Below are 15,785 nucleotides of genomic sequence, written 5' to 3' on the forward strand. Positions count from 1 at the left end.
TGTAACTAACAGTTAGTCTGTATGAAGAACAATGTCAAAGATACCAACAGTCTGACTTGTTTGCCCTAAAACAAGCTGAAACATAAGTCTCGGAATAATAATAGACATGGCAGGGTGCTGCACCTTGTCCTTTTTTAGTAATACTATACTCCACTTTGAGACCAGCATGGGCACCTTTATCTGCCTTCATAGAATTAACTGTCTAAGATAATCAAATTCTTCTTAAAATGTTTAAATTAAAACTTATAATATGATTATAAATACATACACCTTCTTTAAATGTTTGGCAAACGAAGCCTAATACTTCTACATATAACCACAATTCGTAAGTTATGAATTGTGGTTATATGTAGAAATATTAGGCTATTCGTTATTAACATTTTTCAGAAAATTTCATAATGTTCAAGTTCTCCACGGCCTGATACAATGATAACTGTCGGAATTGTAAATTATCTTTGGACTTCAAAACATGCTAGACCAAAGGTATCTCCATTTTATTTGCAGTATATCATATTTGCTTCGTACGTCATAAAAGACCTATTTCTGCTTGCTGAAGTTTAACTACTCACTATTTAACACCCAAAGTGAAGCACTGTTTATACCTGCATGGACTGTTTTTACAATCACAGAATATGTTGCATGGAAGAATGGAGGACCTACTCTGTACAACACTGAAAAACACGAAAGTAATTTGTCATACATTCAGAACATCTCCGGCATTTTCCATTAAAAACAACCTCGGATATATATAGACGGTTTACAACGTCCAAAATCTTTAACATTTGACTACGTTAAAAGTAGATTGCGTAGTAGTTAAGATTAGTGTCTTAACAGCTGGGAATCTTTAGAAGTTGTACATTAATACACTCCACTGGCAAACAATTAAAAAAACACTACAACTGATTAATACTATTGTTTTAAAGATACACTCTTACTCCCAAGTAAGTTGTACCACAATTAATTCAATTGTTTTAATTTATGGAAAAGAATGAATAAATATCGAAACCAAGAGTTCTTATGACCAATAGCGTGTCAAATTTGAAAGAAAGGTGCAAAAAACATGATATTTCTACCTTATGAGATGATTATTTATCACTGTAAATCTTTTGGCATTTTCCAGTCTGTTTCAACTATTAAATACACGGTTACAATCTTGTTATCAATAATTATATTTTCCATAAATGCGTTTGTTAAGTTGTTAAAGATTGATCACTTAAAATCTATGTTTGTTATACCTGTGTATATATAGATTTTAAACATGAGTATCACTTTAAATTCTACAATCTACTTCTACTGATGAACCAACATACATCCAAGGTCATTTTTGATGGATAATGGCCGAGGAGATCCGAATGATTATCATATACAAAGTCACCAACCGAAAAATATTTTTTAACCTTCAATTTATGCAAAGGCTGCAAGAAATGAGTTTTTCATTTGTAAATAAATGGTTAAAATGGTATTGTTTCTCATAAATGTTTCAACATTTTTCTAAAATCAGCTGCATTAAGATATTTATAAATACCAAAGTAACTAAAAGCAACCAAAGTTCTATAAAGACCTTGGAACTAGAAATGACCATATGTTATCATTTCACTCACCAAAATCAGTCCCAAACAGAAGACCAGATCTTGGTACCCAGCCCTTGCTTCTGAAGTAATGGTAAGCCACATAGTGAGGGAGGAACCGGCCCTGCCTCTCACACATCTTCCTCCAAAAGGCGGCAATCTTGATTTCAGGCTGGTTCTCTGTTTGCACGGTGAGACAACCCAGTCCATACATTAGGAAAAATGCCTGGGATCAAATGGAAAGATTAAGTTACATGACCCAGTCAATTTGAAAGATGATTATATAATCAAAGTAGCTTTCAGGAACATTGTAAATGTACAAGTGTAAAAAATAACAACAGCTTCCTGCAAATATATCATTTAATTTAAATAAAATGATAATTTAAGCCAAGCTTTTTTACCATGATTTTGGATGTTGTGATTTATTTGATGAATAACAAGCTGAAAACAAAACAGACTTTCTTACAACACAAGTCCACATGTTGGTGACATTTCAAAAAACAAAAGAAAAAGTACTGCAGCTTTCTTTTAATATAATTATTTGAACATTATTTTCAGAATAACATACTGCAATATATACCTCTTCAAGGGACAGTACAAGTGGCTCATTGAAGCGGAAACTATCTGGCCTTTCCACCGGTCTCCATCTATAACGTTCCTTCTTTTCAACTAGCACAGTGCTGTCATCAATGTCCGAATCATCTATCACAAGAACATCATGATTGGAATCTTCGTCCTCATCCATATCATCTTCTGAATGATCTAGCTCTGGACCTTGCTCACAGTACGGATGGAGAGGTAGAATGTTTGGGTCAGATTCCTTTAAGTTATCAGTTTTCTCTTCCAATTCATCCGGCCTTTTTTCACTTGATACATTTAATTCGTCACTCATTGAAATGTTTGAATCTGTTTCTTCTAAATTAACAGTTTTCTGCCTCGAAACATCCAGCATCTTCTCACTTTCTACTTTATATTCCACATTCATCTCTGTGTCATGTGCATTCATCATTGTGTCATGCTTGGTCTCGTTTGTATTTAAATGAACATTTTTTTCCAATACCTCTGTTCCGATTTTCTCACAAACAGTAGTCAAATCTTCAGAATGAGGGATATGATATCCACTTTCAGCTATATATTTTTTATTTAATCTCTCAGGTTCAACATCAAGTTTCATTCTTTTTGCAGGAATGCCTTCAAGGTTAGTGGATTTTTTTCCCTCAATATCACTTTCTTCAATAATTTTGTGACTATCGCTGCTTTTATTAATTAAATTGTCTTCAATTGTTCGTACAGATTTATGATGCTCAGCAGTAAGGTTATTCATTGCATCATTTGTGGAGTTTGTATCTGATGTTTCAATCATATTTCTTTTTACTGAATCAACATCAGAAGTCCAAAAATCCACATCAGCTTCCATTGTATCCCATGAGTCTTTAACAGTTGTATCCTCATTGGCTGAATTTGAATTCCAGACATTTTGGTCAGCATTCTGATTGACTGAATTTAAACTCCAGATTAACTGTTTTTCAGAATTCTGATTGGTGTCAGAATTCATATTCAATAGATTTGAGAAACATTTGTTATCAACAACATCATTAAATAATGAGCCTGTAGCATTTTTACCGCTATCGATATGATCGTTCATACTATCCTGTATAGATCTCTTTTGTATAGATTCAGTTGTTTCTTCAAGATTGGGTAGATGAGCTGGAATGTCCAGTGAAGGTTTATCTGTTTTGTTGGCAGCTTCGCCATTCTGATCTATATCTAGTAAAGAGGAAATTTGAAAATACTTAAAAGGATATTAAAGCAATCTTTTAACACATTAATACAAAACATGAACAGCCCTGAGGCTGAGTTTGAGATGTGGTCTCAGATTTTTCTAGTCTTGTAGTTGCAGACGCATTACTTTATACCATTTGCAATCATGACAATCCTTATTCAAATGCCAAATGAATGCTATGCAACTTTCCATTTCGCTGTACCAGGTACATTTCTGTGAGAATTGAGATTTGAATAAAATTGACTAAGTTAAATCTGAGATAAGATAGTTACAGACTGACACACTTTCAGCGGGACAAACAGTGCAACTACAACAAGTCTCCGTGGGGCAAAAAAAAGTTATTGTTCATATGGTTTTTACACAAACTTCGATTGAATCTACATGATACTGAAATAAATTAAAGTAGAATATTAAGTAAGAAATCAGCAAGCAGTAAGCAGCATATTATGTTAAATCTAGGAGAATAATTGCAATTAAATTTCCTACCCAAAATAACAATGTAACTACATATAAAACTATTTTTTTAATAACTTAAAAAAGCCAAACAATACGAGAAACAGCGTATTTAACCTGCAGCTCTTTAATTAACAAAAGTAATCTGCATGATTAACGTTTCTGTTTTAGTATCTTAATCAACATCAGTCAATGAAATAAAGACTTTCGGATGAACAAGCCCGAATGCTTATACTATTGCTTGGCATCACATTTTTGAACAAGCCCTGCTATATAAAATTCAGAATTTGAGCAAGCCCAAAAGACATTTAACCAGTGCAGGGCTTGCGGGCTTGTGCTAATTTCGACCACTGCAACATGTATAATAGTCCAAAATATCAATAAAGTAAAAGTGTCACAGTATATGTACCTTGAGGATAGTATTCTAAATCGCTATCAAACTCCTGATCAACCTTGGAGTCAGAGCCAGGCTGTGTGTCTTCACCAAGTGACTCTGCCTGGCACTGAGATTTCCGCCATTTCATGTGACGTAAATACCTGAAAAAAGTACATAGTATTTTAACTTTGAAAGATAATGCAAAGTCAACTAAATGCTAATTCAAATGAAAACGCCAAATTTCAGGATCAATATACCGTTACTTTTAAAGAGGGTTGCCTAAAATGAAAGAATCACACTTATGCCTTCAAAGAATTAAATGCTTAAGACTGCCAAATACTTCTTTTACTTTGATTAAAACTAATAACTAGCACAATTTTAAAGCAGAAATCTATAGAGGCCAGACAAGTGATTCAAGCTGTCAGCACCCAAGGTTTATTATTCTGTTCTTACTGCATTACTTCATATAAATGAGAGTAAAAGAGAGGCAACAATATCTGCCAGTTGTTATTCGTGTGCTTTTAAGCAATGAGACAAAGAGTGAAAACAATATCTGCCAGTTGTTATTCATGTGCTTTTAAGCAATGAGATAAAGAGTGAATTGTTTTTGTTCCTCTTACATGCGCCTTCTCATGACCTTGACCCTCCTTGGCTTATCAGCACTCTGGGTTGGCAGACAAGCAGACGGGAGTGTGTCATACACTGCTGGCTCACCTCGCGACATCAGGCCCTGGCCGAAGAAGCCCTGCAAGGAAAAGTATTCATGTATAATTATACAAGTTGAAATAAAACTAGCTTTGATATGTTATAACATATTAATTTATGTACTTCCTAGTTTTCATCACAAGAAACAAACTGACAATTTCTGTAAATCCTGATGGAGGTAAAAACAAACTGTTTTATCATGAAAGACAGTGGCAAAAGCATTTGTTTCATGCAAAACTCAATTTGGACAGCTTTTATATATTTATTTTTACTACTAAGATATGAGTATTTAATCATTTACTTCATAGATACTCAATTTTACTTATCTATCCATATCTTCACAGATACGGAGATCCACGCTTTATCGATAGCTTCATAGATACCAGTACGTAATTCTATGTACTAGTAATGTAGGGTCATTTATGTTTATATCTGTTGCTTGTTTATTTGATATAAATTCATTTTCATGAAGTATAAAAATTAATAAATACAATGCACTAAAAAAAACACTACTATTTTAAGAGTTTTGGAAAATCGCGAAATAAGGTCATTGGTATCAAAGATGCGTAAAACGTTGACTGCGCAGGTTTGTGGGCATTCCTGTCTTGTTTTCTTGTGGAAATATACACATTGCAGCAAATTATAATTAACTAACAATAATACAACTATATTTTACTGATCAGGTGCCTGACGTCACAGGTCATGGTTAAGAATCGTGTCAAAATGTCGGCAATGTTGAGTAAACAACAAATCTTCTACTGCATCTAAAAATATGCCAAATCTTTTTTCTTCCGAATTTGAACCGGCCCAAACTCCATTTGAACCATCCATTACGGCCTGCAGCCGGTTCTTATTGACAACCCTGTAAGCAGACTTTTTTTCTGATGAATGATCTTTTATAATTTTTCACTTTAATTGATAATCCCTTATGTTTCTTACCATGCTATGTAAATAAGCAATGTCCCCGGAGTGTCTCACAATCACATTGTCCCCTTTCAGCTCTCCTGTAAACTGGTACCAGCTTTGTCTGTCACATTCTGTACCTGTATTATAATGATCCCCAAAAATAATATATTATAGAAAGATTAGTGTCACATAATATTACCACAAGCAGGGCTTCCGTTAAAGGAAGTTTGGAGGTATATAACTCCCTAGAAATGGGTAAAAACTTCCAAACTTGATTCCTTGGAAGTACAAGGAATCCAAAATTGAAAGCTACGAACAATTTCAATTTGCCATAAGGCAAAGTAACACAAAACCTTTACTGTTGGCTCTTTTGCACAAATTGTAGCATTGTTAACAAAACATGACAGATTATTTTTAATTTGTCTTGTTACGCTAGACAATTTTGTCACCATATTGACACCCAACAATTATTTTCAGCCAGAACAATAAATATATTCCCGACATGTGAACTTACCAGTGCTAGGTAAAATCTACCGCTTTTGAGACCACCCTACCACTATACTTCTCTGTCAATGAAATCTACCGCTTTTAAAATTAAAAAAACACAATTTTAAAACCCTCAACCATGCTAACATACCCCATTATCTGTCCCATTCAAAATATGGTGCAATAAACAACTTGACAATAATAACTTTGCACATTGCTTAGTTACGGCACAAAAGACTGTCATTCTACTTTATCAGTATTCTTTGTTAATTGGCATCCTTCAAATCAGCATATTATACTGCTTTAAAAGCTTTATAAAAATAGCATTTCCAAAGTGTTATATTAATTATCTTCAATGTATAAAATTTACGAAGATGATCTTTATAAGCTCTTAGCTTTCAATCAAATTCTTAAATATTTAGAATGTTATATAAGTTGTCACTTGTATATTTTCATGAAATAAATATGATAAACCAAAATTTACGAATTTTTGGCGCGAAAATTAACGTACACAATCCTGTTGTCATCTGCTCTCTCACTCTGCACTACACCTGTTTGGCCAGTATGATTGATTTATCAGTGGTTCTACTAAAAATAAGCTGTAGTTTTCACAAGACAGACATTATCATCCTTCTGTTTTCTCAATTAAATACACAAAAACTTGACAAGACGCTGAGCCATGACATATTTTGGGGGTATTTTCTGAAAATCATAAAATGGTAACAACCATTAAGATTTTGTTTACATTGTATTGATCGATCATTGTTTTTGACTGAAAAATATTTTTTTTTAGAAATTCTACCGCTTTTGAGCCCAATCTACTGACTTGGAGATCCTAATCTACCCCACTAACATTACCAGAGGTTCATATGTCTGAAATTCACAAACTGTTTTTTAATCAATTTTTATGAAATTTGTTTTAAAACATAACGACCTTGGTAGTAGCATTACTTGCAGGACATAAAAATGTCCTGCATAAGACACATAGACACACAAAATCTTCTGTGCTCTCAAAACGTGTACACAGTTTTACTTTTACATTTTCTTTTTGGACTCCCGCTTTTCATACTGGACAATTTAACCCATAGCTACCTGTTATGCTTGATATAGGAACTGGAAATGGTGATTGCAGGACACGCCGTACATGCTTCTTCTTTTTACCAGGATGGATATGTGATTTAGACATCTGTGAACAGAAAACCTTCCACAATAATGTCATTATGAGTGTTCAGGGAAAATTTTTCATCATTTGATATCATGCATGATTTTCATGTATTAACCCAGCAAACAATAATGACTGTTTTAAAAAATAATACTCTGAACATTACCAGTCCATCTTTAAATGTTTATTTATTATTAGATTTGTATTGTGTGTTTTTTCATAAGTCAATTGAGTGCCTCATATCAAATGTGACTTTGAACAGCTTTAGATATATGTAAAACTCAGGATCACTAGTGGCAGGTAATACACTATTCACCATTGAGTAAACAAAAACTCTGGATGCTACAAGTCTGCAAATATCACAAATTGAAAAAAGAATCCTGACATATATTTAAATTATTCTCAGCTCTTCTATGTAGTCCAAATAATTGTACGTTGACGGATTTTTTTTAGATTTTTGATATGGCAAATCCTTCACGTACGAATTGTTTAGTATCAAAAGTGGGTAGTTGTTCCGATCAGGATTCCGGGTTAAAGCATATAGCGTCTATAAAATATCATAAAAACAAGAAATATTACCAGATAATGTTATTTTATATTAGTTCCGTACACAAAAATTAAATATCCAACTTATAATAATGAGTTTGATGGCTTTTCTTCATTTCATTCTGTCAAAACATAACGATATATACATGAAGGGCACCTGCAAGGCTTTAGGGCACAGTTTAAAATCGCTCGGAACATTTCGGCCATGGCTGAGTTGTTACGATTGTATAACAAGGTCTATCTCGAAGCTTTGTCGGAGGAGGCCGAGTTATTATGATTGTATCGAGTTGTTCCCCTTCGCATAATTGTTGTCTGTGTCAGTCAACTTTCGTTTTATTGGAAAGGTAAACAACTCTTTATGAACAATTTCAACCATAAAATACTTCACTTAAAACAATTTCAATATTTTTAAAACACCCCCGTTTTTTGCACATTCCCGTTTAGACGTTAGGGATTGGAAGAATCCCGTATAACACGTCTATTATTTTAGACTACTCTTCTATGTTACATGAGTGTGCTAACTCTCTTAACGGTTAATAAAGGAAAAAGAATAAACAACACCAAATGATAGTCAATATGTATTGTTCACTTGTCGTGCCATTGAAAATGGTGACTAAATATTTCAACTGAACGAGACTCAATGAACAGAAATGTCTGACGTAACGTCAAACTGAGAGAAGTGTATCGCGAAAACATATTACAAACCGTATAAGAATGTATCTTCTCCTTCCATTCACTGTAATAACTTGATCACAATTGAAATAGGACTTCTGGAATGGAGTTATAAGTGATTACATATCATGTCAATAAACGAAACAAACAAAGAATAATATAATTAAAAAATGTCCATGGGCGCAGACATTTTGTTGTGGTGTTGATTCATTTTATTTTTGTAATAAACGCAAATACCAGCATCCTCATCATTTTACTTTTGCCCGGCCGAGCAGTAAAAGGATACAGCAGGGAACCATTGAAGATTGCATAAGTTAATTGATATTTGCCGAGAAACATGAATATGAATCACATAAGTACAGCACATTTGTTTGAGAAAATGGTATAGTTTTGACTAATATTTTATACAAATTAAGCATTTATGGTTTATCCTCGTTTTAAATGTTAAATTTGTTGCACAGACCAGGATACATCTTAATTACTTAGATGTTTATGGAATAAAAAATACTTACATGTTATATGTGTAATAAATAGAGGATACTTAAATAGACTGTATGCACACATATTGTCATTTGATATTGTGTCCCAGCCCTGTGCATGTTGATATGTTTGTTCTGGATAGCAGAACAGGCTAAAATCTCCTAACAGTGAAAATAATTAAATTAAAGATTTTTATTGTTTGAAACAGTGACATTTCATATAATTTATTTCATCGATAAATCTAAAAAAACACTGAAAAACATGTTATAAATGTATGTTACTATATCTATCTTTATCTCTGTTTAATGTTAACTCATATTCTGAGTGTTATTGAACATATATATTCACCCTTCCGTTTTGTTTTTTCAGGCACTCTAAATTCAGTGTTTTATATACAAACGTTTTTTTTTTAATGGATGCATATTTTATCATTTTGAAATTTGTGATGTATCCCACAAGTCTGGCAGGTACAAAAATTGTCAAAAGACTGGCCATTTATAAATATGGACTACCTCAGCTACCTAAGGCTGCATATTAAATTCTGAGCATAAAACATTTGCCTGACTCAGTCGCTGACTCGCTTATTTCTCAAAGAATTAACTCAACTCAACTTAACTGACCTATTCAGTCAATGGTATGACCATATCATATCTACAAGTGAATCATTTATATTAAATATTGTATGTTTCATTTTTACACAGACCGGCCATTTATGAATAATGTGACATCTAGGGTAGCTAGGGGTCATGGCAGAATACGGGTGGGGCCTCACCCCGGAACTGGTCTCCAAGGCAACCACCGAACTCAACGAGAGGCAAGAACTGGTGGCTGATGCGGTAGAGGCTGTCAGAGACCAAATGGAGACTAGACCAGATATAAGTGAGATTTGTAGATAAAAAACAATTGGTTGAATTAAATTAATATTGGTTCATCAACAAACAAATTACTAATGGCTTAGATAATACCCGGTAAATTAAATGAGCAAATGATAAAAACTTTATTTCATAATATAAAAATATCTCATCCATCAATTGTGATTTCTACAATCCATTTAAAAAAAAAAAATTGTAGATCCTTAATCTTTTATCATATTATTAACCAGGGAAGATTTATAGTTTCTGTGATTTATACAATAGGCTAATTTCTAATCAGTATACATTGTGCTCTTTTCAGCTTTTTTACGAACTGATGATGCTTTCATTCTTCGATTTCTAAGAGCCAGAAAGTTTGACACATTTGAGGCCTTCAAACTGTTCGGCAGATATTTTGAATACAGGCAAAACCACCCCAATATCTTCAAAGACTTCAACACAGCTGAACATAGTGTTAAAGAAGCACTATTTGATGGAATCCCAGCCGTGTTAGAAAAGCCAGACCACTTTGGGAGAAGGATTATAGTGCTGTATTCCGCTAACTGGGACAACACTCGTTATGGTCTTGCAGCAATATATAGGGCAATTCTGCTGACCCTGGAGAAACTGATTGACAATGAAGAGTGTCAGATAAATGGATTTGTGATTATTGTAGACTGGAGTCAATTCACCTTCCGACAATCAACATGGTTGAACCCTAAAATACTCAGACAAATGATTGAAGGTTTGCAGGTAACTATGCATATAGTCACATATAAAATAGTGATCAGAATTAAGATTCCTTAAACAAGAACAAATATATAAACATATAGCAAAATCCAGATTCATTTTACAGCCAATACATGCATTGGTCTGGCCGGCTTTACTGAAAATATAGCAATGGAATCTGCAATAAAATCTTTAGAATGAAGATCATTCAAGGATTTAAAAGAAAAGTTTTGAAATTTAATATATAGGATATCAGTGCTCAGTTTCTGAGTGGTTTACAGGGGCAGATCCAGGATTCGCCGTAAAAGGGGGCGTTACTTAGGGGCATACCCTTTTACTTGCGCCCCACCCTCAGAAACGAAATTTATTTGGTTTTAAGTGTTGGCAGGGGGTTTGGGTCCTCACCTATGAAATTTTTTAATAATTTGTTGTCTGAAAAGGTGCATTTTGGGCGTATTCTATTACTTTTCTTCTCCTAAATTGAATCATAAGTTGTACACTTGGACAATTTTAAGGGGGGAGGGGCGCCGGGTTTTTCTTTTTTTCTTAGCCATTTTGCCCTTGTTTTGAATCTTGTTTTGGAACTATTTTGCTACATAGAGTTTTTCTTTTCTTCTTAGCCAAAATAATTTTCCATGATTGCCTCCCTTTGACATTTTAGTTCAACTTTTAATACTTTTATATCAGTTTGAAACTTATATATCTGCGTTATAATTAATATTAGAAAATGATGGTTGATCTTGCTTGTGTTTGTGTATCTTGTTTAAATTATGTTTAGTGTTTACTGTATATATTTGGCTTGTCATTAAATTTTATATGTTTATATACGTGCTGTTATTTTGATGTTGCTTAATATTATTTTGTTCAACATTGACTGTTTTGCTTGCTTCATGTTCGTATTGCTATTCTCTCTTTGTGATCTTATATGTATACTCCTAAATGTATACCTTTATCATGAATAATATTTCTATAATTCTATTCTTTCTGCCTTGTTCTTTATTATGACATGTAATTGACTCCAACAAAGCACAATTCAACTTTGATTTCAGGACTGTTTTCCTGCGCGTTTCTCAGCGGTTCATTTTGTGAACCAGCCATGGTATATTGAGGCAGTCTTTAAAATGGTGAGGCCCTTCCTGAAGGAGAAGAACAAAAACAAGGTATGATTCTTACTGCCATAAAGAACCCTGGGATAAATGCTCCTTCTATGGCTTATGAAGAAGTGTATACATGGTTTTCACTGTTAGATACACAAGTTTTGTTATCATAGTTGCGGCACACTTCTTAAGACCCTGAAAGAATTACATAGTTTTCACTGTTAGATGCACAAGTTCCATGATTATTATGACATACATGTAATTGTGACACACTTTGTGGGGCCCTGAAAGAATTACATAATTTTCACTGTTAGATGCACAAGTTCCATGATTGATGATCGTTATTGTGACACACTTAGTGAGACTCTGATTAAATTATATAGTTTTCACTGTTAGATACACAGGTAGCATCATCTTAATTTTTGTACACTTTGTGAGGGCCTGATCAAATGATAAAATATGAAATTATGAAATTAAAAGATAAATGCCATTGTCTGACAGTCAGAAAAGGTTTTTTATATATATTTATAGATCCGTTTCCATGGTATCAACCTGGGCACGCTGCACACAGAGATCCACAAGGAGGTGTTACCTGCAGAGCTTGGTGGCTCAGAGCCCCCATATAACAATCAGTGCTGGGCCCGCAAACTGACAGGCGACGAGAACTTCAGCTTCAGCGATAAACACATCTACTGGCCTAGCCAGAGTCAAATTGTGTAAGTATAGTGGTAAATATATCACACCAGTCACTCTGGAGTTATGGCCCTGTTATCAGAATTTGACCAGATTGTTATTGACACTGTTGGCTGTTTCTTTTTTAATCTTTACAATATGTATGGTATAATATCTAGGAGTAAGTGGAATAAGTGGCTAATCAATCTTGATATCAATGTGTAGAGAGATAATATGACAAGTGTTGCATTGATTCATATCGGCTGAAGCTGTCTTTACAATCGAGTTGAAATTAATTGATATGAACTTAGCAGGGACTGTAGGTAGGTATGATACAGGTCTGTAACTTAAGTTATGTAATGCTCCTTTAATCTCTGCTTTTTCCCTTTAATTTTGTTGTACATATTTATATATCAGGTCAAGGTCAAAGTCATTCCCGGCGGATTTCTACTCACCAGAGAAGCCTGTTGAAGACACACTGGCTGGAGGAGATAACAAGCCTGACCGTGGAACATATCTGGACGAAGAGTTCTTTCTCATTGACTAAACATACATTGGTTGTTGGTAGAAATGTATGGGGGCACCTGGATCAAATTGTACTTATTATATCCCCCCTCCAATAAGTGAAGTGAGGGTATATAGGAATCACGCATGTTGTCACATCTGTCCCATATTTGTCCGGTCAATATCATTCTTTTTTATTAATTTTAAAATTACCAAAAGTTTAAGTATTTGTCTCTTACAATATCTGTGTCCCTACCTACAAGGTCAAGGTCAGAGCAATCTATTGAACTAAATATATGTCCGTTGGTTCGTCCCATGGTTGTCTGATCAATATCTTTCTCATTCAGGGTCAGATTTTAGAATTATTTTGCAGAAGTGACTACTTTAGCATGAGAATGTGTCTCACACAAGTGTTTTGACCCTATTTTCTAGGTGAAGGTCACATCAACCTTTTGAACTTGGCATTTTTTGCTATATACCACTGATAAGCCTTACTGACAATAGTTTGTGTCCAGTCAGTATCTTTCTCATTTATGGTTGGATTTTGAAATTACATGGCAAAATTTATCATCATGGCATGAGGATGTGTTGCGCACAAGACCCATGTACCAACTTTAAGGTTAAGGAATTAAAGGTCACAGCAACCTTCTGAGCTTAGTATGTATCAGTCAGTCTGCCGGGTCCATATGTTTTTCATTCAAAGTCAGTTAAAAAAATTATTTTGCTGAAGTGACCACAATAGTATAAGGATGACTCTTGCACAAGACTGTGTCCCTTCCTTCAAGGTCAAGGTCACATCAACCTTCTGAACTAAGTTTGTTTTACTTTATAAGCCCTAATGATAAAAGTTTTTGTCAAGTCAATATATTTCCTATACTAAGCTGGATATTAAAAGTATTTGGTATTCCAACACCTGGGTGTGCGTATGTGGGGTATTAATCACATTCTGTGACAGCTGTAGTTTGAATTGATGATTCTTGTAATGTTTTTCTTGTACTTAAAGATACTGTATTTGTATCAATTTCTCCGGTCCATTAAACATGAACATATTCTGAAAGATTGCTTGCAGCTTCTTTAAAAGCTGTTATACAAATTATAAGAATAACATTTGTTAAGCAAATATTTGAGTATCATATAACAAATGAATAAACGCAAGCAAAGAAAACAGTCAAGGCATTGCCATAGCATTTGATGTGCCATTGTTGTTATGGGTCGTTGTTATGAAAAGAAAATCATGTTGGCCATAGCTTAAAATTCATTTTTATAAAACATTGCAGAAATCACACTTTACCGTAATAATTGTCAAGTTATGTCCCCTTGATCGATTGAGAAAAACTTGCTAGATTTTACATCCTCTATCAGTGTTCTTAATGACACTGTGTTTATAATATATATGAAAATATTGATATACATATACTTATACATGTATGGCCTAGTCTGCTTGAAATATTAAAGTGTCTGAAGCCTTTTTTTATACATATGTCAATTTATCTTAATATATATTGGCAGTTAAAGTTGCTGTTGTGATTATTTAATACTAAACTGAATCTGATAACTAGTGACTAGAAAATAAAGTTTTTATGTACATGAACATTTCAAAATATTTGGCAAAAACCCAAAGTGTTTTAAAACAGTTCAAGGCATTTCTACAGTATACTGATTTTTGCTTTCTTGAATAAGCAGTCCAGTGAAGTTAATTTGTGCTTGTTAATGTGTGCATCTTTGCTTTATAAGATGATTATGTTAAAATCAATTGTGCAAATAGTCTTCCTTTATACATATTTTGCCATATCTATATTATTTATACGAGCCCCATCGCACGATTATGGGCCCTCGAACAATTGCTTTTATTGTTTTTTTGGGGGGTATGTTAATTAAATGAGGCAGTTATACTGAAATTTTCACGATATTTCTAAAATTGCAGAAGATAGATGTTACTGACTATAACCATTGCATCTTGAATACTAAATTTGAATCAAACAGTCACGACATTATAACGAAACTCCATCTTGTAAACAGGGATGTGATTGACCTGGCAGCTGGAGGGCTGTAACCATTTCGGCCATGGGTTCTTGGGGCACTTTTGGGGTCAAAAGCACACTGCCGTAGAAGAAAAACTGGTTTTTAGAAGCTCTTTTGAGGGTTCTTCTGACTTTAAATTTGAAGCAAACTGGGATACCAACTCCAACAACCAAAAGCACACTAGTATCTTTTTTAATCAGCTAAAAAAAAAAAATGTTTTTTTTTTTTTTTTTTTTTTTTTTGGGGGGGGGGGGGTGGATCCCTGGGGCCATTAGATCCGCGGAATTCCGCGAATCCGCGGACAAATCACATCCCTGTGTAAATGACATGTCGCATTAATGTATCGACATTCCAGCTAGTTTAAAATTTAAGTTGTTTTTCCGACACATAATCTTTATGGAACAATAACAACAACAAAATTATGATTCATATTCGTACTTTTAAAACAATCGTAACAGACACTATGAATGCTGTCAAAATGTGATGGTGGCTATGGAAACATGAGTCAAGTAATTATCATTGATCGTCAAGAAAATGAGATGCCAATCACAATCCATTTCAAACTAGAAGTTTCAAAGAAATTAAAACCTACCAGAAAATGCATTATTATTTAAATATTACCAGTATAATAATCAATATTTTATTTGTAACAATTTTGTTCGAAGACCTAAAATGGCACTATGCAGCTCATACACCATGTATACATATTTGTTTACTTCTTTAAGCTGCTTGATGTTGTCTATTAAGTGTTTAATACTTTCCATTTAGTTTAG

At 33.8% G+C, this 15,785-nt stretch overlaps 2 protein-coding genes across 4 annotated transcripts in view; one reads left to right on the forward strand and one right to left on the reverse strand.

Moving 5' to 3' along the window:
- Positions 1-15,785, reverse strand: part of LOC128205404 (tRNA-splicing endonuclease subunit Sen2-like) — a 72,216-nt gene that overhangs the window by 2,558 nt on the left and 53,873 nt on the right. Inside the window, exons 1-8 of one of the 2 annotated variants that reach the window (XM_052907003.1) lie at positions 8,691-8,878; positions 7,370-7,463; positions 5,825-5,928; positions 4,801-4,925; positions 4,214-4,341; positions 2,149-3,329; positions 1,602-1,794; positions 570-671 (exon numbers count right to left, since the gene is read on the reverse strand). In XM_052907003.1, the coding sequence (XP_052762963.1) occupies positions 570-671; positions 1,602-1,794; positions 2,149-3,329; positions 4,214-4,341; positions 4,801-4,925; positions 5,825-5,928; positions 7,370-7,463 (1,927 nt within the window). In that variant the 5' untranslated portion in view covers positions 8,691-8,878. Of the gene's footprint in view, positions 1-569; positions 672-1,601; positions 1,795-2,148; positions 3,336-4,213; positions 4,342-4,800; positions 4,926-5,824; positions 5,929-7,369; positions 7,464-8,690 lie in introns of those variants that run through there. The other variant, XM_052907004.1, reaches the window with a different exon arrangement.
- LOC128205408 (clavesin-2-like) lies at positions 8,936-15,194 on the forward strand. 2 transcript variants are annotated; one of them, XM_052907012.1, is made up of 6 exons: positions 8,936-9,039; positions 9,839-10,016; positions 10,311-10,741; positions 11,767-11,877; positions 12,346-12,530; positions 12,904-15,194. In XM_052907012.1, the coding sequence occupies exons 2-6, from the start codon at positions 9,884-9,886 to the stop codon at positions 13,031-13,033; spliced, it is 990 nt and encodes a 329-aa protein (XP_052762972.1). In that variant the 5' UTR covers positions 8,936-9,039; positions 9,839-9,883; the 3' UTR covers positions 13,034-15,194. The 2 variants fall into 2 exon arrangements, with proteins under 2 accessions (XP_052762972.1, XP_052762973.1); XM_052907013.1 differs by having other exon boundaries at positions 8,950-9,039; positions 9,870-10,016.

The sequence above is a fragment of the Mya arenaria genome, chromosome 10 (genome assembly GCF_026914265.1).
Source record: "Mya arenaria isolate MELC-2E11 chromosome 10, ASM2691426v1".
Lineage (NCBI taxonomy): Eukaryota > Metazoa > Mollusca > Bivalvia > Myida > Myidae > Mya > Mya arenaria.

Coding starts and splice junctions, on each gene's coding strand:
- LOC128205408 (XM_052907012.1), top strand. CDS start 9,884: ATGGCAGAATACGGGTGGGGCCTCACCCCGGAACTGGTCTCCAAGGCA. Junction 11,878..12,345: donor AGGAGAAGAACAAAAACAAG/GTATGATTCTTA, acceptor ATATATTTATAG/ATCCGTTTCCATGGTATCAA. Junction 12,531..12,903: donor CCTAGCCAGAGTCAAATTGT/GTAAGTATAGTG, acceptor TTTATATATCAG/GTCAAGGTCAAAGTCATTCC.